The sequence below is a fragment of the Haemorhous mexicanus genome, chromosome 2 (genome assembly GCF_027477595.1).
Source record: "Haemorhous mexicanus isolate bHaeMex1 chromosome 2, bHaeMex1.pri, whole genome shotgun sequence".
NCBI lineage: Eukaryota > Metazoa > Chordata > Aves > Passeriformes > Fringillidae > Haemorhous > Haemorhous mexicanus.
The window spans coordinates 32,854,032-32,881,299 of NC_082342.1; the positions used below are offsets into that span (position 1 = coordinate 32,854,032).

At 42.1% G+C, this 27,268-nt stretch overlaps 2 gene segments (V, D, J or C); both read right to left on the minus strand.

The window, feature by feature from the left end:
- Positions 1-1,053: 1,053 nt before the first annotated feature.
- LOC132323273 (T cell receptor beta constant 2-like) lies at positions 1,054-6,810 on the minus strand. The segment is given in 5 exon segments: positions 1,054-1,376; positions 2,932-3,038; positions 4,169-4,186; positions 4,566-4,901; positions 6,660-6,810. Coding segments are annotated over 5 exon segments (504 nt in total).
- A 6,762-nt stretch (positions 6,811-13,572) lies between these two features.
- LOC132323274 (T cell receptor beta constant 2-like) lies at positions 13,573-26,364 on the minus strand. The segment is given in 7 exon segments: positions 13,573-13,895; positions 15,451-15,557; positions 16,673-16,690; positions 17,071-17,406; positions 20,231-20,294; positions 25,842-26,152; positions 26,277-26,364. Coding segments are annotated over 7 exon segments (894 nt in total).
- Positions 26,365-27,268: the final 904 nt, after the last annotated feature.

Here is a 27,268-nt window from a genome sequence, read left to right on the forward strand (position 1 = left end):
TTCAGGCTGAGCTGGAATTATTTTTCAATACTCCATTCTGCTGTGCTCCAGTCTATTCTAACTTCACAGAGCACGAATAATGGGGCACCTTGGGAGAAGAGCCCATCATCAGAATCAAAAGATGCGTCTGTTTATCTTTGTTATGCCCCGGAAATGTGCCCCTTTGTACAACCTTCTCACAATTCCCATTGGCTGAGAACTGTTCCTTTTCTTTCTTCTTCTATGAGGAAGGGGACACCTATTCCTAGACCACGTAGTCCACATCTTGTGAATGTAAGACCCCTTGAAGCACTTTTGTAAAAAGTATTTTTCAGGAAAGAGTTCTCTGTTTTGTTTGAATCAGCCATGAGACTACTAAAGTAATTTCTGTTCTCCATATAAACAGAACACCAAAAAAATCTCTTGGTTCAGTAAGATATTTTCTCCTCTTCTGAAGTGATCTGAGGAGATTAAAAGAGTGACAAATGCAAAGCAGGAGAAGCAACTGCATTTAAAAGCATTATACCCATCTGTCCCCTAGCACTAAGATGCAGCTTTTTTCTTTAATGACATAGAGGTATGACAGATTCCTCTCAAGTATGACATCAGATCCCTTTGAAACAAATGGATTAAATGTTAGGTGACTCTTCATCTATTCACCAAATTTTTCTTCACTGCCACAGTGCATCTGGTGTCTTCACCAAGATAATCCCCCAAAAGAACTGAGTGAGAGAAAAGGCAGCTCTCATGCCTCTCCCAAGAGAATGGCACTTCTCATCTGGCTGGAGTGCTGTTTCCTTCTCTACCATCTTTGAAGTATGCAGCTGTTCGGGCTCAAAATCAGCCCCTAGCAAGGGCAAGCCTCCACAGCCTGCAGCCCTGCTCCGCTTCTTGGTACACAGTGGAAGTAGTGGATGAGTCGCTGCTGTTCCCATAACAGATAAGTTATTACTTACAGGGATTGTCAGTGAATGATCTTTAATGAGAGTTCCTCATGGCTCTATTCATCATTGAAAGTTGTGTGGTAGGACATTATCACTACAGAAGACCAAATTTAAATACAACTACTCATGCTTTTCAAAGGAAAAGAAGCAAAACCTTTATTCCTAAATCAAGGAGATGAGTTCTCAGCCTGTGTGCATTGAGAAGGTGCTACGTTTAAAGATGTGTTACAATGAAATATTATACATTAAATATGATATGGAAATACAGGGAAAGCTCAGCAGTGATTACAAAATAAAGAAGAACAGGATGGCAAAAGATAATGACAAAAAAATTATTTTCAGAAGTTTGTAGGAGAACAGATTTTTGCTGTGGAACGGTAGCGAACTTGTCATGTTCCTGCTGATGTGATGACAAGGGCTCTTCATTTATTCTCTAGATAACTTGACACCAGTCTAATTGAAAACAAAATGGGATAAAATTAGAAGAACAATAAAAGAGTATAGATAGCAACTACAACCACCAAACAACAGAAACAAATGCAGGAATTGGCTGGATGACCTTGCCCAAAGAGTTACCATCCATGCTTGGATGTCCAAGTGGCAGTCAGTCATGAACAGTTTCCCTCAAGGGTCTGTACTGGGGCCAAAAGCATTGTTTCAAATTTCATCAGTGTGTCTGTGTCACTGGGATCAAATGCACCCTCAGCAAGCCCACGGATGGCACAAAGCTGTGTGGCCATGGTGTGTTTGAGGGAAGGGATGCCAACCACAGGGACCTGGGCAGGAGACTCAGAGAGCGGGCCCATGTGAACCCCCCCAGTCCCACCTGCACTTCTGTGTCCAGCTCCGGAGACCCCAGCCCAGGAAACTCATGGCCATGCCGGAGCAGGTCCCGAGGAGGCCCACACAAACCAGCCACAGGGGCTCAGGGTGGGCAGACAGGCTGAGAGAACAACCCCTCTGGAGAGGGGAGAAGAGAAGCCTCCGGAGAGGCCTTCCCATGTACAGCAGTGGGGGACGTTTATGGAAAACAGAGATGTTTACCAAGGCCAGCAGTGACAGGATGAAGAGCCCTGGTTTTAAACTGAGACAGGGTAGCTTCAGATTAAAGGAAGACACTGGTTCTGGTGGGGATGCTGGGACAGTGGAACAGGTTTCCCAGAGAAGCCGCGCATGTCCCAGCCCAGGAAGAGTTTGAGGCCTGGCTGCAGGCGGCTTTCAGCGAGCTGGTCTAATGAAGGATATCCCTGCCCATTTCAGGGTGGGATGAAGCTAGGTAATCTCTAAATGTTCTTCCTAACTGAAACCATTCTGTGATTCTTTGTCTATGATCCAGAAATGGACAAATCTACCCCTTCCAGTATATCCTTGCAAAAGGACCAAAAATACAGGTGAGATTGTCCTCATCCTTGTCCCCAACTCTACCAGGTCACTTTTCAAATACATCTCCCTGTTCTGCTTTTATAGACTCAAGTGCTGAGACTTCTGCTGCCCTCATTACGTGGATGTTCCCGCCACAGGAAAAACCTACTGATAAAATGCATTTCCTAGCAGTTAGTCTAATTTATCCCATTAGTTCAGATTGATCCCACTCTCCATTATAAATCTTTGTAAATATTTGACCAGATTTATCTCCTGCCTCACCTCAAAAACCTGCTTAATATTTTCCCTGCAGATGTAAGCCCCTTTACAATTGTTAAACAACTGCATGATATATCTGCTATTTCCCTTATTTACTTTCTAGGCAACTTGTCCCTAATTCTCATTGTTTTCATGTGTTTTACCAGGATTGTGAGAAGGAATTTCTCTGCTAGATAGCATTGGTTTTATTTACGTTCTGGAACACAGAAAGAGGAAACCCATCCTTTGTGATTTTTCAAGCTGAACTGCACAAAGCCTGGCAGAGCACCTGCTGAACTGCCACACCTCTGCGAAGAGGTTTAGCCTGCCTCCACTGATCCTTGACTAGTGAGTAAAAGGCCAGCCTTCCAGGGCCACTCTGACTTACCTTGGCTGTCCACACCAGACCACTCACCAAAACTGCATAGACCAAGGCTTTGCCACAGAGGATGAGGTAAGTGAGCTTCAGGGAATTTCCATACCGCAAGTACGACTCTGCAAGTCAAACACCCATTTGTATTTGTGCATTCAGTTTTCATCATCATCATCATTACAAGATGGTGGCTCTAATGGAGCTTCCATCAAATGAGAACCTTTGAAATCTTTAGCTAAGTAACATAAAGGCACTAGAGCCAAACGAGTGGCTCAGTTGAGACCAGAGAACCAAGGAAGGGACAGAACACTGGGACTCAAAGAACCTAAAGAGAAAGCAAGTCAAGGAAAGACAGAGATTGGCTTTATGCTGGGAAAGTACTGAGTTCCACACCTACTGATGAACTGGGCTGTTCATCTCAGTTCCCCGTCAGGAATGCAAAATAGGCTGAATCAAAAGATACCAATGTTTTATTTTGTCTCCTAATCGTCAGAGGCCTTATGAGTGCTGCTGATGTATCAGGAAAGTTTTACAAAGCCCAGAATAACATGGCTTCTAGAAGTTTTATTCTTGAATATTTTTCCCTCTTACGGAGTTGCCCTGGAATTGAGATACAAGATCTGACTTGGTTCAGCCTTCAGATTCCTGAAGCCTTGAAGAAGTTCTGGAAAAACAAGAGTGTGCAAACGTGCATACAAAAAGGAAAAAGAAATGTAATTTGCAATATGGAAATTCTCCATACAGGACAGCAGTGTGGAGCGGAATGTGACTTGTCATGGGAATTTATTTGAGTTTGATATTGAGAAATATTATGAATATCATATGCTGAATATTGGTGTCAGAACCACTTAGATAATCATGGATCCTTTCTTTCCTTCCTGAGCAAGAACATTCCCAATGGAAGTCAGTTTCTAGGACTGGAGGATACGATAAAAAGTAAATTACAGTCTACAGGAAGGTATCATGATTTCTTCTATTTTCAAAATGGAATCATAAGGGAAAGCTAAACCCCAAAGTTGAGCTACATACAATATGCATAAACAGCCCTCCAAAAAAGTTTTCTTCTTTTGCTTTTGTTTTTGTTTGCTTAAGATCACATACAAATAACTTACAGGAGAAAGTAGAAGCTATTCCTACAGCAGATATCTCCCACACGTTGTACTTAATGTCAGTAAAAGTGGCATTAAAATGCACACTGATAATCGCCTGAGAGAAGAGGCAAAATTCCCTTTACGTGAGAAGCCGCACGTACCTTCTGTGAGTGCACAACCTGAAAGACAAAAATGAGCTGAAAGTCACATTTGTCTTCAGAGCAAACAGAATACAGATTTTAGAAGTGTCACTTTATAAAACAGTGCCTCATTCTTCCTACTACACTTGGTGTTTTATGATACTGTGCAGTTTACTCTACTACAGAGATTTCTCATTGGAAAGCCTGAAGAAATCTAGGTGTAGAATGGTAACGCAGGGACAAAGGCCCAGCAGTGGGAAGAGACCTATGCTAATACCTAGATATTGAGGTATGTATTTCTGCCAGAAGAACACCTTGTATGGAAGCTATATATAGATGTGGTTCATAGCATAGCACTTGCTCTTTTGATTTCTGCTTTCTCTCTTCTACAGCATGGTAAGAGATGTTTCTTACTCACCAGCATCACCATGGATAAATTTGTTAATTGATGCTGTTGTTCCATTCTGAAAAAAACTGGCAACACACTCGAAGCGATTCAGAGGGTTGAACCACTCCCAGGCTGGCATCCTCAGTCGGCTGGTCAGGGAGTAGGTGCTCCCATTCTGGGTGGAGGACTCGTCTGTGCCCACCCCTTCGGTCCTTTTCACACCATTCACCCTCCACACCAGAGTCAGGTGGTCAGGGTAGAAACCAGAGGCCAGGCACACCAGCGTGGCCTTGCTCTTCTGCTGGATCTCCTGCTTTGATGGGGAAAAGATGGCCACAGCTGGCGGGATGATTTCGTCATTCTTCCCTGAAACACAAAGCAACATGGTCCAGAGCCTGCCTCCCTTGTTCCAATCAGAAGCCCCTGGAAATGGTCCTGAGTTTGTGCCATGTTACTCCTGAAATACCTGCCCTTTTAACTGCTGTCTATTGGGCAATTACTGTCTATTGGATATGACACTCCTGGAAAGGGGAAGGATTTCTTTTCACTCATCACACAGAAACATAAAGGGTCTGGCCACAGAAATGCACAAGCACATGAATTTCTTCTATTGCCTCTGTCAGAAGAAGACAAAGCTGCAAAGAAACTGAGCAAACAGATGGGCAAAAAGTCCCCAGTTTTGCTGTATGTAAGGGCTGTATTTGTAATAGTGTATTAATAGTTAAGGGCGTCTCTTATAAGGCACAAACATCTTCAGCAAACTGGGTTGCATTCTTGGAGAGGGAGTTAAGACGTGGTGGTCATTGCAGTGTTCAGAATTACACTGTCATGGGATGCCCTACTTTGCCCCCCATGTGTGAGATGACCGGGAAGGAAGGAAGGAAACAAGGAAGGAGCTGTTCCTTCTCAATGTCTGAAGTGAATCAAAGCAGGTATCCTGGATCTGACAGGGATGGGTTTTGCCTTGGGTCTTAACCAAGCCATTTTTAACAATATTAGACATGACTTTATGCAATGTAATTTGTAGGTTATTGTAGGTATGAGAAGTTCTGATCCTAGGCTACACGCCTTCCCAGAATGATGCAAGATCCCATACACTTGCAAATCAAAAGTTCGCTTTCCTAAAGTGTTTGATACCTACTTGTAAGATTAATGAGTACAAACTTCAGTCAAAAGGATGTACAAGGCAGACAGGAGAAATTACTCAGAAGCCAAGCAGAGACCCTAAAAGACAGGGGGGCTTCCATATACTATATCAAAATGCCTTTTGGACTCATCTAGTAGGAGAAACCCATGAGGTCTGTAGAGTGCTGCTGGAAAAAGGAATGTAGGGAAAACTATGGAGCCAAAGAGAAAATTATTACTCTGGGCTGGTTTTTTTGTATGTAGGCACAATGAATTGTGGATGTTCTTCCTGATCACTCTCTCCTTTGCAGTGGAAGAGAGGTAGCAGAATGAGCAGAAATTAATATCTTGCAGAGATCTTGTCACCTAAGCCCTCGTGTTTGCGCTCAAATGATGTCTTAATTGTGTCCATCAGTGTTTGCTCTGCAAAGGTCCCTGGGCTGCTTCTGCATGAGCTTGTACAGACTTTAGACAACCTGGATATTTAACAGAGCTAACTCCCTGGAAAGTTTAGCACTGCTCTGCTTTCCTTTTAGCAGGTATGAAGAGAGGTTGTTCGCTTCTACTTCTCCTGTACAGCATTTGGCGTTATGATTTTTTTCCTATCCTAGAAGTATCTCTGACAAATTCTTCAGCTCATTGCCTTATCGGCTAATGAGTGAAGTGATGGAAACCGATAGGAGAACAAAATAAAAAGGAGAAATTTAATTGACTAACGAAAGAAAGGAACAACTAAAAAGCGGAAGGTAGGTGAAAAAGAGAGACAGAATGAAAGAATCATAAAACTACTGAAACTACTGGAAAGACAAAGAAAATCAGAAATTTAGCATGCCTGAAATGGAATAAAGGGATTGGCAAAAGTAAGAACTGGAACAAAAAGTCTGATCAGCAGCCCCTTGTGTTCTGGTCTTCCTTTCTGCTCATGGTAGACACTGAGCCAAAGCTCGATCACTTCCATGCACAAAACTTATTCCCTTCATCACAACAGACTTCACCCACCTGAGAGAAGAAGCATCTTAGTTCCTCCATTCCCATCATCGCAAGGTCAGTTTCCTAATTTCTTGTTATCTTTCACTCCTACTCTCATTTTAAAATCATCTGTCTATAGGCTACATTTCATGAACACAGGGGCAATTTTCCAGTGTCCTCCACCCTGAGCACTTGGGTTAACAACAGCTCCTTACCTATGACTCTGAGCACAGTGCCGACTCCGAAGTGAAGCTGCTGGTTTGCACAGCTGTACAAAGTCAGGCTGTAACCCCCAGTGTCATTATGCTCTTCCTGCCAGCCACATAGCTCCTTAAAATGGTACTGTTTAAAGGAGCAGGCACCAGTGAGGATTTCTACAGTTTGCTATCAGATGGGGAAGGAGCTGATGGAAAAATTACTTTGCCCTGTGATTCCAACATGCCCTGATATAGGTGATGTTAAATCCTTTGCTGGGATGGGAGAAAACAGACAAAGAAAATGGAGAAAAAGAAAAAGAACAGAGGAAAAAAAGTATGCCGAGAGAAAAATAATACAGTCCTTGCTGAGCTGTAGATGTTGTGCAAAGGATTGTTTGCAGAAGCCAGCATCCCAAAGCAACTTTTGAGAGACTGCAAACCATCTGTGGAGAGGCAAGGAAAGTGCCAGTGAGATTACTCCTTCCCTCCATGGTTCAGCACACAACGGGAATCCAGACTCTACCTCCAAAATGCTGCTGCTTTGGATCATTACACAGATAAACTGGCAAAAGCCTGCAGACCAGAGAAGCATTTTTCATTCCCAACCTCTATAACATTTCCTTGAAAGATGGGTGAAAATAAAATTATTTATTCCCTTCTCCCTACATGAAGTTCCCAGAAATTAAAGACAAAGGCTGCAGACACAAGGACCTCAGCATTTGTGCCTGTAAATCTTTCATTTCCATAATGGCACGACTCATTTTAATAAGCAACCAATAAAGCATTAATCCTGTTCTCATGGCTGTATGAAAAATTATCATTAGTAAGCTTTTAATTAAGAATGTTCTTTTCCCCTAAACCCGTATCACATAGATCACAGAGATCGGACTTACTTACCTATGACCGTAAGTTTTGTCCCACTGCCAAAGTACAGTCTACTATTATTCACACCATTTTTCAGCTGCAGAAAAACCTCTCCTCTACTCCCAGATCTCTGAGCCAAGCCTGTGGACTAACCCTCCCCTCATGTGGTACCAGCAAAAGAAGAAATACGGAGTACATTTCTCTCAGATCTCCAAGAAAACAGGTCTGTAAGGAAAACCACCAAATCTGTGTCTAAACAGCTCAATATCAGAAATGCCCAGTTCAGAGCCCTTTTGCTTCAGGCTCAATCAGCAGTTGGAGGTTCCACCATTTCTTTGGATGATATTTATCTATTTATCTAGGTGTCATATTAGAATATTAGAAAATATTTCCTATATGTCGACATTCCATAAGATCTCTTTCTCTTTGAATTGAACCATGTATTATTTTCCTGTGGTTTTCAGTGGTTTTTAGCACCTGTTCTGGAATAGTAAGACCATTGTCCTTTGTGATCTTTCTATCACCATCTTGGTGATCCTGTTCAGTGCAAAGAAACTGGCTGTGCTGTGGAGAGCTACTTTCTGTAACAACAAGGACTTTAAAAGCTGCAGAGAGATTATAGTATTGCTTAATATGTAGTTAGGTATATATAAGTGCCTTCTTTTTTATAACTTAAAAAATGCTAGCACATGTGTTCTTCCCGGTCATCAGACACAACACATTCTTTAATTTACCCTGGGAAGATCAAAGGTAATTTAATCTTGCATAATCTTGAATTTATTTTCTGGGCCCCTTCAAAGTGTAACACCAAGTCAGTTCTCTTTCCTGACAGATAGACAGTTTTCAGTTGACTTGTCCTTAATCATCTCTAGCCCCTGCAGAACCAGCGTTAAAGAGAGTCGCTATACTTTTGGGGTATTATTTGTATCTGGGGATTCACTAGGACAACTTTTATTACATCATACGCACATTTTTTATCCCATGCCTCATCTTCATTCTTTCTAGGGATAGCTTTTTCTTTATTGAAAACTCATTCATTGCATTCTCCAAAATGAAAGGTGTGTCCCGACTTAGAGGACCCAGCTGAAGTAGACAGGGTTACTAGCATACAGCAGTTTAGTAATGATAGGGAGGTTAAGGACGATGCCCTCTTAAGAGAAGACATGGCATTTGAAGTGATTTAAAAGAGGAAAGAAAAATTTCTTACCAATTACTGTAAGTTTTGTGCCACTGCCAAAATGCATTTCAGCACTGCTCACAGTGACAAAGTGATGTATCATAAGCTAAGAGAAGGCATGTACTGCAGCTGCCTTACTATAAGCACAAGCTTTACAAACATGACTCTTTTTGGAATCCCAAACATGACTCATTCTTTATTTGAGGTGGCTTGCCTTTGGCAGGGAACTAAAACAAATCCCATGGTTTTCCATTCCATGGCAGGCCAGCTGTCTGGAATAGTCTTTCAGGATCCCGTTCAGTTTTCTGATAGGCTAAAATGATCCACACAAGGAGGGCCCAGAAGAATCTGTAGACTGGTCGCAGACAAACCCTTTGTAGCCATTAGGAAGAACTGCAGTGAGACAGCGGGAATAGGGATTACAGGCAACCTTTGTTCTCAGAGGGATGAGGCGGTCAGCAGATATTGGAGGATTATTTAGGAGAGAAAAGCCCAGTGCCTTTTATGTAGTGCCTCTGAGAGATAACTGCTACATGTCACAATTCTTTCTCTAACACTTGTAGAATTTTAAGAAGGAACCATTTTGCAATCTATTGCAAACATTGGTGAATCTGGAAACAATAGTAATTCCAGCTTTGCATGGTTGATAGGCTTTAGGTGCATCTGCAGTCACAGTTTGGTTTGGTGAAAATTAATTTTGATATCTCGGAATTTCCTAGCTTGCTTGCCACAGAGGGCAGGCGCAGTTCTCAGATGAGGAAAGTAAGTCCCAGCATAGAAGGTCTGTGAAGAGAAACCAAGGCAGAACCCGCCTGCTCTGCTGCAGGATTCTATGCAGCTGCCTGCACATGCTCTGCCACAGGGCTCATGCACCCATGGGGTTTTTGTAAAGGCTTCCTGGGGGAATGTATCTTCGTGGCTCCCCTGCTGTTTGCCACAATGATATAACCTGGTACAAAAACAATCCCACCAATGACTCCACCCCCTCTTTTTGTCACGCAGTCATGGAATGACTGTCATGATTACCTGTGCTGGTTTGGACTGTGGTACTGCTGGACTGTGGTTCAAAGTATTTTTCTTGAAAGAGGTTACAGTGGAGATGTGCTTTGGGCTTGTTCTGCAAACATTGTTAACATGAGAGAAATGTGTTTGTTATTCCTGAGCAGTGCTTACACAGCATTCAAGGGCTTTTCTGCTTCTCATACCACCAGGCTGGAAAGGAGGCTGATGGTGCATGGGAACTTGGGAGGAGGGACGGCAGGGAGAGCTGATCCCATATGATCCAAGGGATATTCCATATCCCATGGTATCATGTTCAGCATGTGAAAGGGGCAAGTAGGGGGAAGAAGAAGAAAGAGAGAGATATTGGAAGAGATGGTGTTTGTCTTCCCAAGCACTGTTAAGTGTGATGGGGATGGGGCCCAGCCTTCCTGGGAATGGCTGAACACCTGCCGGCCCATGGGAAGTGGGGAATGAATTCCTTGTTGTCATTTGCTCGTGTGCACAGTTTTTGCATCACCTCTTAAACTGTCTTTATCTCAAGCCATGAGTTTTTCACTTGTGCTTTTCCAATTCTCTCCCCAGTCCTGCTGCTGGGGAGTGAGCAAGCAGCTGCATGGGGCTTGATCCTGGCTGGGGCTAAACCATGACCCAACCCCAGACCACATCCTTCCTTTGCCATTGCTGTTTCTATGTGATAGTCAAATTACCTCTCAGTGTATCCATTATCGCTCAATTTATAATCTCAAGATTTTGTTCTTATACTCAATAAGGTAACACTTTTTATTCTTTTATTGGTTGGCTTTAAATGCAGTAATTTTTCACTTGGTAGTGTCATACCAGTGTTCATGCTGCTTTCCTTTCTACTCTCTCTCCTGGCCCAGGATGACAAAAAACTTCAAGCTCACAGTTTGCAATTTTTGGTTTGCAAAGAGTAATTTTCTTATTATGGGCTGGTGTTTGTCTCTGCAGCTTGGTGTTGATGGAGAGCATCCTCCCAGGGCTTGTGACTCTGCCTATGAGAAGGCTTCATCTAGGAGTAAGATCAAGCCTTCATTTTGCAGACTGTCTGAAGGGATGGGAACTGATGGGGAGAGGTAACAGGCTACATTTATCTCCCTCCCTTGTATGTAAGAGGGGCAGACTTGTCTCACAAAGTTTCAACACATAGTTAGCAACCGAACCTAAACCTGTTTTTCATATTGCTCTTTAAGAGCTTTGCTTGAATCTTTCTTTATATGAAAAATAGACAACAAAGCACAGAACAAAATCCCTCAAAACAAAGTCATTCTGCTAGGAAAATAACTTTTTTTTTTCCTATTCTTTTCAGGTATCCCAGTTCTTCTGCATCCAAATTTACACTACCGCTCCTCTACATTAGACTGTGTTTTTCCTACATCTGTGCAGGAAACATTTATACATAAAGTGTATGGCACCATTCTTCTTTTAGTCCTGTGTGCGATTCCACTGAACTACCAATGGTTTTACTTGAGGTATGGGGAAATAATGAGATGCAAAGTGGATGAAAGATCCCCAGAGAGACTCTCCACATTTACAAAGCCCTTAGGTTTATACTTTATGGAGCACAGAAAAGGTCACCACAAACACAGTTTTACAGAAACACACTCTGGTTCCCTTTGCTTCTCATCCACTACAGCTTAGATTCTCTTCCCTATCTCTCAATTGTATTCTTTTTTCCTAATCTCTGAGTTGTGTCTTTTTTTTTCATCCTTGGTTTGCTTTTCTTAGTCTTTATTTCCTTGTCTTCTTCCTCTCCCTAATTTTCGTTTTTGCTCCTTTCTGTAAAAGTTCAACACAAGTTTATCATACTTCATGCATTGTCAAGTGCACCTGGCATACTCTCCTTCTTTTTGCCTAAAATCCTCCATCTTATTCTCACAAGCTGGTTCTCTTCAAAACTCTAAGAGATACAGTCTAATTGTAGAGAAGTGGACCTACATAAATATCACCCTGAAGACATCACTTTGTCCAAAGAGATCTCCTGTGTGGCTAGAAGGAGTGACAACAAATGGGTGCAGAGCAGAATTCTTCTTCTCTCCTTGGACCTAAGCATCAGCCCCATCACAAACACCTTCTATAAAAAAGACTCTTGATGGACAAAAGCTTTCCTTTAAACATACTTCAATTAAAAAGAAAAAAAATACAAAGGAGATATTTTATGAACCCAGATGTGTGTGTGTCTCTCTTTTAAAGTGCTCTCTTTGCACAATCCCCTGTAAAATAGCAGGAGTGTGTGGGAATGAGAATTACATGGCATTTAGCAAGCTTGGAAAAGAACAGGATTGGATTGCTGACCTTGGTCTCAATTTCAGCGACTGAGAGATATGAATTCAGTGGGGGAACATACTTCTTATTCCAGAGTCTAAAGCAAAGTCTCTGTCATTTGCCAAATTATTTACTTAAATAGAATTGCTTAATTATGTCCCGCCTTACCATCACAGCTTGTCTGCTCCAAAATTCCTATGCCCAAGTTTGTTCTCTGTTAACTTTGACCAAGTTCTGCCATGACCACTCTGAAAGTCTCTGTGTGTGAGGACAAGATTGATCTGGGGTTCTTCTGACAGCCCTGAAACATGCAGCCATTTTCACCAAATGTCCTAATAAATTATATTCATCTTAATGTGTTTCAGGCTGAGCTGGAATTATTTTTCAATACTCCATTCTGCTCTGCTCCAGTCTATTCTAACTTCACAGAGCACGAATAATGGGGCACCTTGGGAGAAGAGCCCATCATCAGAATCAAAAGATGTGTCTGTTTGTTTATCTTTGTTATGCCCCCGGAAATGTGCCCCTTTGTACAACCTTCTCACAATTCCCATTGGCTGAGAACTGTTCCTTTTCTTTCTTCTCCTAAGAGGAAGGGGACACCTATTCCTAGACCACATAGTCCACATCTTGTGAATGAAAGACCCCTTGAAGCACTTTTGTAAATGTATTTTTCAGGAAACAGTTCTCTGTTTTGTTTGAATCAGCCATGAGACTACTAAAGTAATTTCTGTTCTCCATATAAACAGAACACCAAAAAAATCTCTTGGTTCAGTAAGATATTTTCTCCTCTTCTGAAGTGATCTGAGGAGATTAAAAGAGTGACAAACACAGAGCAGGAGTAGTGACTGCATTTAAAAGCATTATACCCATCTGTCCCCTAGCACTAAGATGCAGCTTTTTTCTTTAATGACATGAATAGAGGTATGACAGATTCCTCTCAAGTATGACATCAGATCCCTTTGAAACAAATGGATTAAATGTTAGGTGACTCTTCATCTATTCACCAAATTTTTCTTCACTGCCACAGTGCATCTGGTGTCTTCACCAAGATAATCCCGCAAGAGAACTGAGTGAGAGAAAAGGCAGCTCTCATGCCTCTCCCAAGAGGATGGCACTTCTCATCTGGCTGGAGTGCTGTTTCCTTCTCTACCACCTTTGAAGTATGCAGCTGTTCTGGCTCAAAATCAGCCCCTAGCAAGGGCAAGCCTCCAAAGCCTGCAGCCCTGCTCCGCTTCTTGGTACACAGTGGAAGTAGTGGATGAGTCGCTGCTGTTCCCATAACAGATAAGTTATTACTACAGGGATTGTCAGTGAATGATCTTTAATGAGAGTTCCTCATGGCTCTATTCATCATTGAAAGTTGTGTGGTAGGACATTATCACTACAGAAGACCAAATTTAAATACAACTACTCATGCTTTTCAAAGGAAAAGAAGCAAAACCTTTATTCCTAAATCAAGAAGATGAGTTCTCAGCCTATGTGCATTGAGAAGGTGCTACGTTTAAAGATGTGTTACAATGAAATATGATACATTAAATATGATATGGAAATACAGGGAAAGCTCAGCAGTGATTACAAAATAGAGAAGAACAGGATGGCAAAAGATAATGACAAAAAAATTATTTTCAGAAGTTTGTGGGAGAACAGATTTTTGCTGTGGAACGGTAGCGAACTTGTCATGTTCCTGCTGATGTGATGACAAGGGCTCTTCATTTATTCTCTAGATAACTTGACACCAGTCTAATTGAAAACAAAATGGGATAAAATTAGAAGAACAATAAAATAGTATAGATAGCAACTACAACCGCCAAACAACAGAAACAAATGCAGGAATTGGCTGGATGACCTTGCCCAAAGAGTTACCATCCATGCTTGGATGTTCAAGTGGCAGTCAGTCATGAACAGTTTCCCTCAAGGGTCTGTACTGGGGCCAAAAGCACTGTTTCAAATTTCATCAGTGTGTCTGTGTCACTGGGATCAAGTGCACCCTCAGCAAGCTCACGGATGGCACAAAGCTGTGTGGCCATGGTGTGTTTGAGGGAAGGGATGCCAACCACAGGGACCTGGACAGGAGACTCAGAGAGCGGGCCCATGTGAACCCCCCCAGTCCCACCTGCACTTCTGTGTCCAGCTCCGGAGACCCCAGCCCAGGAAACTCATGGCCATGCCGGAGCAGGTCCCGAGGAGGCCCAGACACACCAGTCACAGGGGCTCAGGGTGGGCAGACAGGCTGAGAGAACAACCCCTCTGGAGAGGGGAGAAGAGAAGCCTCCGGAGAGGCCTTCCCATGTACAGCAGTGGGGGACGTTTATGGAAAACAGAGATGTTTACCAAGGCCAGCAGTGACAGGATGAAGAACCCTGGTTTTAAACTGAGACAGGGTAGCTTCAGATTAAAGGAAGACACTGGTTCTGGTGAGGGTGCTGGGACAGTGGAACAGGTTTCCCAGAGAAGCCGTGCATGTCCCAGCCCAGGAAGAGTTTGAGGCCTGGCTGCAGGCGGCTTTGAGCGAGCTGGTCTAATGAAGGATATCCCTGCCCATTTCAGGGTGGGATGAAGCTAGGTAATCTCTAAATGTTCTTCCTAACTTTAACCACTCTGTGATTCTAGGATTATGATCCAGAAATGGACAAATCTAACCCCTTCAGTATATCCTTGCAAAAGGACCAAAAATACAGGTGAGATTGTCCTCATCCTTGTCCCCAACTCTACCAGGTCACTTTTCAAATACATCTCCCTGTTCTGCTTTTATAGACTCAAGTGCTGAGACTTCTGCTGCCCTCATTACGTGGATGTTCCCGCCACAGAAAAAACCTACTGATAAAAAGCATTTCCTAGCAGTTAGTCTAATTTATCCCATTTGTTCAGATTGATCCCACTCTCCATTATAAATCTTTGTAAATATTTGACCAGATTTATCGCCTGCCTCACCTCAAAAACCTGATTAATATTTTCCCTGCAGATGTAAGCCCCTTTACAATTGTTAAACAACTGCATGATATATCTGCTATTTACCTTATTTACTTTCTAGGCAACTTGTCCCTAATTCTCATTGTTTTCATGTGTTTTACCAGGATTGTGAGAAGGAATTTCTCTGCTAGATAGCATTGGTTTTATTTACATTCTGGAACACAGAAAGAGGAAACCCATCCTTTGTGATTTTTCAAGCTGAACTGCACAAAGCCTGGCAGAGCACCTGCTGAACTGCCACACTTCTGAGAAGAGGTTTAGCCTGCCTCCACTGATCCTTGACTAGTGAGTAAAAGGCCAGCCTTCCAGGGCCACTCTGACTTACCTTGGCTGTCCACACCAGACCACTCACCAAAACTGCATAGACCAAGGCTTTGCCACAGAGGATGAGGTAAGTGAGCTTCAGGGAATTTCCATACCGCAAGTACGACTCTGCAAGTCAAACACCCATTTGTATTTGTGCATTCAGTTTTCATCATCATCATCATTACAAGATGGTGGCTCTAATGGAGCTTCCATCAAATGAGAACCTTTGAAATCTTTAGCTAAGTAACATAAAGGCACTAGAGCCAAACGAGTGGCTCAGTTGAGACCAGAGAACCAAGGAAGGGACAGAACACTGGGACTCAAAGAACCTAAAGAGAAAGCAAGTCGAGGAAAGACAGAGATTGGCTTTATGCTGGGAAAGTACTGAGTTCCACACCTACTGATGAACTGGGCTGTTCATCTCAGTTCCCTGTTAGGAATGCAAAATAGGCTGAATCAAAAGATACCAATGTTTTATTTTGTCAGAGACCTTATGAGTGCTGCTGATGTATCAGGAAAGTTTTACAAAGCCCAGAATAACATGGCTTCTAGAAGTTTTATTCTTGAAGATTTTTCCCTCTTAAGGGGTTGCCCTGGAATTGAGATACAAGATCTGACTTGGTTCAGCCTTCAGATACCTGAAGCCTTGAAGAAGTTCTGGAAAAACAAGACTGTGCAAACATACAAAAAGGAAAAAGAAATGTAATTTGCAATATGGAAATTCTCCATACAGGACAGCAGTGTGGAGCGGAATGTGACTTGTCATGGGAATTTAGTTGAGTTTGATATTGAGAAATATTATGAATATCATATGCTGAATATTGATGTCAGAACCACTTAGATAATCATGGATCATTTCTTTCCTTCCTGAGCAAGAACATTCCCAATGGAAGTCAGTTTCTAGGACTGGAGGAGACGATAAAGAGTAAATTACAGTCTACAGGAAGGTATCATGATTTCTTCTATTTTCAAAATGGAATCATAAGGGAAAGCTAAGCCCCAAAGCTGAGCTACATACAATATGCATAAACAGCCCTCCAAAAAAGTTTTCTTCTTTTGCTTTTGTTTTCGTTTGTTTAAGATCACATACAAATAACTTACAGGAGAAAGTAGAAGCTATTCCTACAGCAGATATCTCCCACACGTTGTACTTAATGTCAGTAAAAGTGGCATTAAAATGCACACTGATAATCGCCTGAGAGAAGAGGCAAAATTCCCTTTACGTGAGAAGCCGCACGTACCTTCTGTGAGTGCACAACCTGAAAGACAAAAATGAGCTGAAAGTCACATTTGTCTTCAGAGCAAACAGAATACAGATTTTAGAAGTGTCACTTTATAAAACAGTGCCTCATTCTTCCTACTACACTTGGTGTTTTATGATACTGTGCAGTTTACTCTACTACAGAGATTTCTCATTGGAAAGCCTGAAGAAACTCTAGATGTAGAATGGTAACGCAGGGACAAAGGCCCAGCAGTGGGAAGAGACCTATGCTAATACCTAGATATTGAGGTATGTATTTCTGCCAGAAGAACACCTTGTATGGAAGCTATATATAGATGTGGTTCATAGCATAGCACTTGCTCTTTTGATTTCTGCTTTCTCTCTTCTACAGCATGGTAAGAGATGTTTCTTACTCACCAGCATCACCATGGATAAATTTGTTAATTGATGCTGTTGTTCCATTCTGAAAAAAACTGGCAACACACTCGAAGCGATTCAGAGGGTTGAACCACTCCCAGGCTGGCATCCTCAGTCGGCTGGTCAGGGAGTAGGTGCTCCCATTCTGGGTGGAGGACTCGTCTGTGCCCACCCCTTCGGTCCTTTTCACACCATTCACCCTCCACACCAGAGTCAGGTGGTCAGGGTAGAAACCAGAGGCCAGGCACACCAGCGTGGCCTTGCTCTTCTGCTGGATCTCCTGCTTTGATGGGGAAAAGATGGCCACAGCTGGCGGGATGATTTCGTCATTCTTCCCTGAAACACAAAGCAACATGGTCCAGAGCCTGCCTCCCTTGTTCCAATCAGAAGCCCCTGGAAATGGTCCTGAGTTTGTGCCATGTTACTCCTGAAATACCTGCCCTTTTAACTGCTGTCTATTGGGCAATTACTGTCTATTGGATATGACACTCCTGGAAAGGGGAAGGATTTCTTTTCACTCATCACACAGAAACATAAAGGGTCTGGCCACAGAAATGCACAAGAACATGAATTTCTTCTATTGCCTCTGTCAGAAGAAGACAAAGCTGCAAAGAAACTGAGCAAACAGATAGGCAGGAAAGTCCCCAGTTTTGCTGTATGTAAGGGCTGTATTTGTAATAGTGTATTAATAGTTAAGGGTGTCTCTTACAAGGCACAAACATCTTCAGCAAACTGAGTTGCATTCTTGGAGAGGGAGTTAAGACATGGTGGTCATTGCAGTGTTCAGAATTACACTGTCATGGGATGCCCTACTTGGCCCCCCATGTGTGAGATGACCGGGAAGGAAGGAAGGAAAAAAGGAAGGAGCAGTTCCTTCTCAATGGTTGCAGTGAAAAACAATTAAGGCAGGTAACATGAATCTGCCAGGCATGGGTTTTGCCTTGGGTCTTAACCAAGCCATTTTTAAGAAAATTAGACATGACTTTATGCAATGTAATTTTTAGATTATTTTGGGCATGAGAAGCTCTGATCCTAGGCTACACGCCTTCCCAGAATGATGCAAGATCCCATACACTAGCAGATCAAGTGTTGTTCCCTGTACTAAAGTGTTTAATACCTACTTGTAATATTGGTGAGAACAAACTTCAGTCAAAAGGATGTACAAGGCAGACAGGAGAAGTTACTCAGAAGCCAAGCAGAGACCCTAAAAGACAGGGGGGCTTCCATATACTATATCAAAATGCCTTTTGGACTCATCTAGTTTGAGAAACCCATGAGGTCTGTAGAGTGCTGCTGGAAAAAGGAATGTAGGGAAAACTATGGAGCCAAAGAGAAAATTATTACTCTGGGCTGTTCTTTTGGAAGTAGGCACTATGAATTGTGGATGTTCTTCCTGATCACTCTCTCCTTTTCAGAGGAGGAGAGGTAGCAGAATGAGCAGAAATTAATATCTTGCAGAGATCTTGTCACCTAAGCCCTCGTGTTTGCGCTCAAATGATGTCTTAATTGTGTCCATCAGTGTTTGCTCTGCAAAGGTCCCTGGACTGCTTCTGTATGAGCTTGTACAGACTTTAGACAACCTGGATATTTAACAGAGCTAACTCCCTGGAAAGTTTAGCACTGCTCTGCTTTCCTTTTAGCAGGTATGAAGAGAGGTTGTTCGCTTCTACTTCTCCTGTACAGCATTTGGCGTTATGATTTTTTTCCTATCCTAGAAGTATCTCTGACAAATTCTTCAGCTCATTGCCTTATTGGCTAAGGAGTGAAGAGATGGAAACCGATAGGAGAACAAAATAAAAAGGAAAAATTTAATTGACTAACGAAAGAAAGGAACAACTAAAAAGCAGAAGGTAGGTGAAAAAGAGAGACAGAATGAAAGAATCATAAATCTACTGAAACTACTGGAAAGACAAAGAAAGTCAGAAAGTTAGCATGCCTGAAATGGAATAAAGGGATTGGCAAAAGTAAGAACTAGAACAAAAAGTCTGATCAGCAGCCCCTTGTGTTCTGGTCTTCCTTTCTGCTCATGGTAGACACTGAGCCAAAGCTCGATCACTTCTATGCATAAAACTTATTCCCTGTCACACAGACTTCGCCCACCTGAGAGAAGAAGCATCTTAGTTCCTCCATTCCCATCATCGCAAGGTCAGTTTCCTAATTTCTTGTTATCTTTCACTCCTACTCTCATTTTAAAATCATCTGTCCATAGGCTACATTTCATGAACACAGGGGCAATTTTCCAGTGTCCTCCACCCTGAGCACTTGGGTTAACAACAGCTCCTTACCTATGACTCTGAGCACAGTGCCGACTCCGAAGTGAAGCTGCTGGATTGCACAGCTGTACAAAGTCAGGCTGTAACCCCCAGTGTCATAATGCTCTTCCTGCCAGCCACATAGCTCCTTAAAATGGTACTGTTTAAAGGAGCAGGCACCAGTGAGGATTTCTACAGTTTGCTATCAGATGGGGAAGGAGCCGATGGAAAAAGTTACTTTGCCCTGTGATTCCAACATGCCCTGATATAGGTGATGTTAAATCCTTTGCTGGGATGGGAGAAAACAGGCAAAGAAAATGGAGATAAAGAAAAAGAACAGAGGAAAAAAAGTATGCCGAGAGAAAAATAATACAGTCCTTGCTGAGCTGTAGATGTTTTGCAAAGGATTATTTGCAGAAGCCAGCATCCCAAAGCAACTTTAGACAGACTGCAAACCATCTGTGTAGAGGCAAGGAAAGTGCCAGCGAGATTGCTCCTTCCCTCCATGGTTCAGCACACAACGGGAATCCAGACTCTACGTCCAAAATGCTGCTGCTTTGGTTCATTACACAGATAAACTGCAAAAGCCTGCAGACCAGAGAAGCATTTTTCATTCCCAACCTCTATAACATTTCCTTGAAAGATGGGTGAAAATAAAATTATTTATTCCCTTCTCCCTACATGAAGTTCCCAGAAATTAAAGACAAAGGCTGCAGACACGAGGACCTCAGCATTTGTGCCTGGAAATCCTTCACTTCCATAATGGCACGTCTCATTTTAATAAGCAACCAATAAAGCATTAATCCTGTTCTCATGGCTGTATGAAAAATTATCATTAGTAAGCTTTTAATTAAGAATGTTCTTTTCCCCTAAACCCGTATCACATAGATCACAGAGATCAGACTTACCTATGACCGTAAGTTTTGTCCCACTGCCAAAGGACAATTGCTCATTATTCACACCGTTTTTCAGCTGCAGAAAAATCTCTCCTCTACTCCCAGATCTCTGAGCCAAGCCTGTGGACTAACCCTCCCCTCATGTGGTACCAGCAAAAGAAGAAACAGAAAGTACTGAGGTCCCCTAAAAAAATAGCTTGTTAAGGGAACACCACGAAATCTGTGTCTAAACAGCTGTGATGAACATCAGATATACCCTCTCCAGAGCGCTTTTGCATTGGGCATAGGTGAATCAGTTATTGGAGTTTCTACCATTTCTTTAGAGGACATTTATCTATTTATCTAGGTGTCATATTACAATATTAGAAATTATTTCCCATATGCAGGCTGAGTAATTTCATTTTCTCAGCTAAGTGGCCACATTTGCTTTAAATTTTGTTCAGCATTCTGAATATTTTTCACTTATAAGATAAATGCTATTTTTAAACACGCAAAATAATTTTTAATATATAGCATAGTGCCCTGGTCCACTCTGCCCTTCTTAGAAGTTCCTAAACCTTCCCCCTTTGCCTTTCTTTTCCCCCTTCCCTTTCTCTGGAAGGCTTTCCTTGAAAGGAAGTCTCTGCTTTTATTCTCTGTCCTCCCTTGGTTATGATTATTTACATTTGCTGCATAAATGCCTATGGTCAATGAGGGGTCAGCATATTCATTTTTACCAGCTCAGGCACCTAAGATAAACTCTGGATTTCAAAAAATGTGCTGATCATTTTTTCCTATGGAGATTGAATTTCACCATTTGTTATCAATTAATTCTGTAGTGGCACAACGTGGCACAAATATCTGAGGCATCAATTATTTGAACTCCAGGAGCAACACAAGGAGTAGAAGAGATCACCATCATTTATCAGTGTCTGAGCAGCAGCCTTCTTTTCCCCACATCTGGACAATCCAAATGCATTAATGTGGCTCAGAAAGAAATATTCTCTGAGAGCTCCTTCCCCTTGAAATGAATAATATATTCTTCTTCTGTGGTTTTCAGTGGCTGTTTATCATCTATTCTGAAATAGTGAGACCATTGTCCTTAATGATCTTTTTATCATCATCCTGACAAGCCTGTTCAGTGGAAAAAAACTTTCTTTAGCAACAAGGACTTATAAAGCTGCAGAGAGATTTTAGTATTGCTTTTTATAAAGTTAAGCATTCATTTTTGCCTTCTGTTTTATCAACCAAAAATGCTAGCACACATGTTTTCCCCAGTTGTCTGAGACAACACATTATTTAATTTACCCTGGAAAGACGCAGGGAACTTTGAGTTTGTATCATCGTGATTTTGTTTCCTAGACCCCTTCAAATGTAACTCCAAGTCAGTTCTCTTTCCAGACAGATAGACAGCTTTTCACTGACTTGTCCTTAATCATCTCTAGCCCCAGCAGAACCAGCGTTATAGAGAGTAACTATACTTTTCAGGAAATTTTTGCATGTGTTGATTCATTAGGACAAATTTTTTATGTCATGCACTCATTATTTGTCCTGTTCCTTATGCTCGTTCTTTCTAGGGACAGCTTTTTCTTTACTGAAACACATTCATTGCATTCTCCAAAATGAAAGGTGTGTCCCTACCAAGAGGACACAACTTATTCTATTCTCTGAAGTAGACAGGGTTACTAGTACACCAGGAGAACACCAGTGTAATAATGTTAGGGAGGATAATAATGAAATTCTCTAAAGAGAAACCATGGCATTTGAAGTGAATCAAAAGAGGAAACAAAAATTTCTTACCTATTACTGTTAGTTTTGTGCCACTGCCGAAAGAGAACCCAGAGGTGTACACAGTGACAAAGTGATGTATCATAAGCTAAGAGAAGGGATGCACTACAGCTGCCTTACTATAAGATAAGCCTAAGAAATCATATTGGCATTTGGAATTCCAAACATCATTTAATCTTTGTCTAAAGGGATATGGCAGAAAACCAGCTTGAAATCAGTTGTATAGTGTGTAGAATTCATAAAAGCACTTTCCAGATTTGTTTGATAATTTGTCTACATTTCACCCCAAGTTGTCTTTGCAAACTTTCTCCATTCTCCATGTTACGTCAATGATTTTATCTGCTATTCTCAATTTGCAAATCTCGAAAATAGGCAGACACACCCAAAGGCTGTCACAGTCTAGGAAAAGAACCTTTCGACACTTAGCATTTCCTCACTGTAAGTCTTGCATTCAAAGCATTGCGACACCTTCTTTTCTATAACTTGTGAAGTTGTAAATAAAACATACGTGCTTTGTGGTTTGCATAGTCAAATGCAGGTGGTTTGCCTTTGGCAGGGAACTAAAACAAATCCCATTGTTTCCCTTTCCATGGCAGGCCAGCTGTCTGGAATAGTCTTTCATTAGGAAGAACTGCAGTGAGACAGCGGGAATAGGGATTACAGGCAACCTTTGTTCTCAGAGGGATGAGGCACTCAGCAGATATTCATGGAATATTTATGAGAGAAAGGCCCAGTGCATTTTATGTAGTGCCTCTGAGAGATACCTGCTACATGTCAGAATTGATTTCTAACACTAGTATCACTTTAGGAAAGAAACATTTTGTCATCTATTGCAATCATTGGTGCATCAGGAAAAAAACAGTAATTCCAGCTTTGCATGGTTGATAGGCTTTAGGTGCATCTGCAGTCACAGTTTGGTTTGGTGAAAATTAATTTTGATATCTCAGAATTTCCTAGCTTGCTTGCCACTGAGGGCAGGCTCAGTTCTCAGATGAGTAAAGTAAGTCCCAGCATGGAAGGTCTGTGAAGAGAAACCAAGGCAGAACCCGCCTGCTCTGCTGCAGGATTCTATGCAGCTGCCTGCACATGCTCTGCCACAGGCTCATGCAACCATGGGGTTTTTGTAAAGGCTTCCTGGGGGAATGTATCATCGTGGATCCCCCTGTCCCCACAATGATACAATCTCCTACAAAAACCGTCCCACCCATGACTCCACCCCCTCTTTTTGTCACCTAGGAATGATTGCCATGACTACCTGTGCTGGTTTGGACTGTTGTACCGTTAATTTCCTTCATGGTAGCTATGGTGAGGTTGTGTTTGGGCTTGTTCTGCAAATACTGTTAACATGAGAGAAATGTTTTTGTTATTGCTAAAGTCCTTACACAGCATTCAAGGGCTTTTCTGCTTTGCATACCCCCATGCTTGCAAGGCGGCTGGTGGTTTATGGGAACTTGGGAGGAGGGACAGCAGGGAGAGCTGATTCCAAATGATCCAAGGAATATTCCATATCCCATGGTATCATGTTCAGCATGTGAAAGGGGCAAGTAGGGGGAAGAAGAAGAAAGAGAGAGATATTGGAAGAGATGGTGTTTGTCTTCCCAAGTACTGTTAAATGTATGATGGGGCCCTGCCTTCCTGGGAATGCCTGAAGACCTGCCAGCCCAGTGGAAGTGGGGAATGAATTCCTTGGGTTCATTTGCTCGTGTGCACAGTTTTTGCTTCACTTCTTAAATCTCTTTATCTCAAGCCATGAGTTTTTCTCTCTCAAGTCCTGCTGGTGGGGAGTGAGCAAGCAGCTGCTGAGGCTTGATCCTGGCTGGGGCTAAACCATGACCCAACCCCAGACCACATCCTTCCTTTGCCATTGCTCTTCCTATGTGATAGTCCAATTACCTTTCAGTGTACCCATTATTGCTCAATTTATAATCTCAAGATTTTGTTCTGATACTCAATAAGGTAACACTTTTTATTCTTTTATTGGTTGGCTTTAAATGCAGTAATTTTTCACTTGGCAGTGCCATGGCAGTATTCATGCTGCTTTCCTTTCTACTCTTTCTCTCTTTTTCCCCCAGGATGAGAAGCAAACCTCAAGCTCACAGTTTGCAGGTTTTGGTTTGCAATGGGAATAATTTTCTTACTATGGGCTGGTGTTTGTCTCTGCAGCTTGGTGTTGCTTGAGAGCATCTTCCCAAGGCTTGTGACTCTGCCTATGAGAAGGCTTCATCTAGGAGTAAGAGCAAGCCTTCATTTTGCAGACTGTCTGAAGGGATGGGAACTGATGGGGAGAGGTTACAGGCTACATTTATCTCCCTCCCTTGTATGTAAGAGGTGCAGACTTGTCTCACAAAGTTTCACCACATAGTTAGACACCTGACCAAGTACCTGTAGTAAACCAGTTTTTCATATTGCTCTTTTGTGGCTTCCTTTGAGTCTGTCTGGATATAAAAAATAGACTGGAAATCACAGGACAAAATCCCTCAAAACAAGGTCATTCTACTAGGAAAATGACAAAATATTTTTTCTATTCTTTTCACATATCAGAGAAGAACCCATAATTTCTGATACAGCCTGTTTAGCTGGGAAGAGGTGTGAGTGTCCTAGAGAAGGGAATGAGAAACATAGACTAAGATGTAACATCTAGGACCAGGAGATAGGACTACAGAACATGAGGTATCAGGCTGGTCATCTCAGCATGCTTCTGGATTGTTCTCCCTTCTACAACAGTGAACAGAGTTCTTAGTCACTAATTATGTCTGTTTGTACAGAACTTCTGTTTGTATGTATTGAATTCTTCCATAAAATACATTTAGGATTCTTTTTGGCTGTCACTGCCTAAACAGTAAAACCAATAGTGGAATATTATTTTCCTACCTTGGTCTTAGTATGTCTGTGATCTTAACACTATTTATTCAGGGTCTTAACCCATTGGACTAAAATTCATTTAAAATCATTCTGCTGCATCTCCAGACTAGAGCTCCATTAGTGTCCTTACTGTCACGTAGAGGCTGTCTTCCATGAGGTGTCTTTCATTTAAAAAGAAGGAAGTCACCTCTCCACTAGTTTTGAAGGAGTATGTGGTGCTGGCAGCTCCTCAGGTCATGTTCAAAAGGCAATTTCCAAGACATGCCAGCAGAGACCAGTCTTGTTGCACCTTACTGTTCCTTTGGAACCTGTCAAAAGGACAGGACTTGCAGGCCAAGAATGCAAATAAATGTGAGTGACAGAACACAGGGGAGGGAGATCCTTGATTTTTATTTCCAAGTCTTTCAAAAGAGGCTTTTTGAGCTTTGGAGGCTATGCTGCCTAATACTTCAGACAAGGAAAAACAAGAATGTGTCAGGAAGAAACATTTAGAGATGTATTTTCTAACAATGATATTCTTTTGGTGGGAGAATTTCACAGGAAACTAGAGCTTGCAGCAGTCATACCTGTCCTGCATTCTTGGGAGTTTACAGAAGAAGCAGGTGCAAAGAAGCAGGCCATACTGCAGAGACTCCCTGAGCTTTACAGATTTGTTTTAGAGAACTAGGATGCTTCTCATTAATACCCAATGCTTTTGACCACAACCCCCTAAAGTTAAGCAACAGCTCTTCTTCAGGACGTATCTGTGCACTGAAAAGATATGATGGTGGAAGGAGGGATCTGATTAATAATTTGGCATTGAAGACCGAGGCTGCTGCACTGCTCTGTTGCTCTCCAGTTCAAACCATCCTGGGTCCATTGCCCCAGCCTCTACAGAGTCTTCTTTCTGCTCTTCCTCTTCCCCTCTCCTGACTGTCTCACATTTTTCAAAGACTCCATCTCTCACTCAGAGAAGGTGGGGATTTTATCTTGATGTTCAACCCCGTCGCTACACCGTGCGATCGCTCGCAGCACAGAAATATGTGGCTTCATCCTGGGGTGTCACATTCTTGATTGTCATCAGAGAGTAATCAGTATTCTGTCTGGTTACTTCAAACTTGGCCTCAGAGTAACCATCCTCATAAGAGTTATGACTCCATGTACTACTGCTGACAATTAACTTCAAACCAGTTCTTGGAGGCTGCTGGTACCAGAACATATAAGCAAGGTTACTGTAATTCTGGTAGCAGGAGATGGTCAAAGAGCCTCCAGGTCTCAGAAGGGTTTTGTCAGGCCACTGAGCAATGTAAGCTCCAATCCCAACACCTGCATTAATAAGAGATAACAAGAGAGAGTGATGAGCAGGAGTACAGATGGAGTTCACTACCTAGCAGTAGCCCTGCATGGCCTGGATGAGGGCCCTGCTGCAGATGGATCTGTTGTCTCTCACCAGGTAAAAGAGCAAGCACCACAGCCAGCATGGCCCTCCAGCTCTCCCAGGACAGTGTGCTCCTGCTCACTGTGAGACAAGAGCTAAGAGAGACCCATGCCCCTCCCCTTGCCCTGATTTGTCTCTCAAGTTTGGGCAGGGAAGAGAGAAGGGCCTGTCCAGCTGTCCTACTTTCTTTGGTGAGCCAGTAAAAGCAAAGCTAAATATTATTCACGGGGCACCAAGGCCTGCTTCAGCTTTTCCACAAGTCAGTGTTCTGAGCTGCTGACACAAATGTGCAATTTCTCACAGACCGGTTTATTGCTGGCTGAATGCTGAGCTGTCATTCCATGATTGAGAGAGTCTGGGTGTTGGAGGCCCGACAGGAACCTAGGATCAGTGGATTCATAAATAAATTATTTTTTTGACCCATTTACATCAGTGGATATAACTTGGGCCCTCTTTACAGAAGGATTTCCAGCAAAAGTACACCTGTATTGCTTCATTCTGAAGTGTTGTTCTTAATATCTGGAGCACGGCATTTCACAACTTGAATCTTGTTAGTCAGAAGCAATGATGATAGATCAAGATAGCAAAGGCACAAAAATTTTGTTTAATCATATCTTAATTTCTTCAGTTTTATAGACAGGGATGCATGTTCCATGCTGGTTAATCTTCCTGGGAGCTCAAATTTACTTTTACAAAACTCAGGACATCACCACCAGCTGTTTTTTTCTCAAAAAAAAAACTGTAGTTAAACATAAATCTCATGAACACTCTGTTTGTTTCTAGCCTCCCAGATACATCCTAGTTAGCCTATTCCATATATAGAATATATTCTCTACTATTTTATACAGCTCTATAAATAGAACCTACGCCACTCTCCATTCTTTTCTGAATATATAGGATTCAAAATTGTATTGCAACTGCTTCTTTTCTCCCTTGTACTTTTAAAGAAATACATGCATTTAATTCTAATGACGATATTGCATCTTGCAAATAATCGGGATACT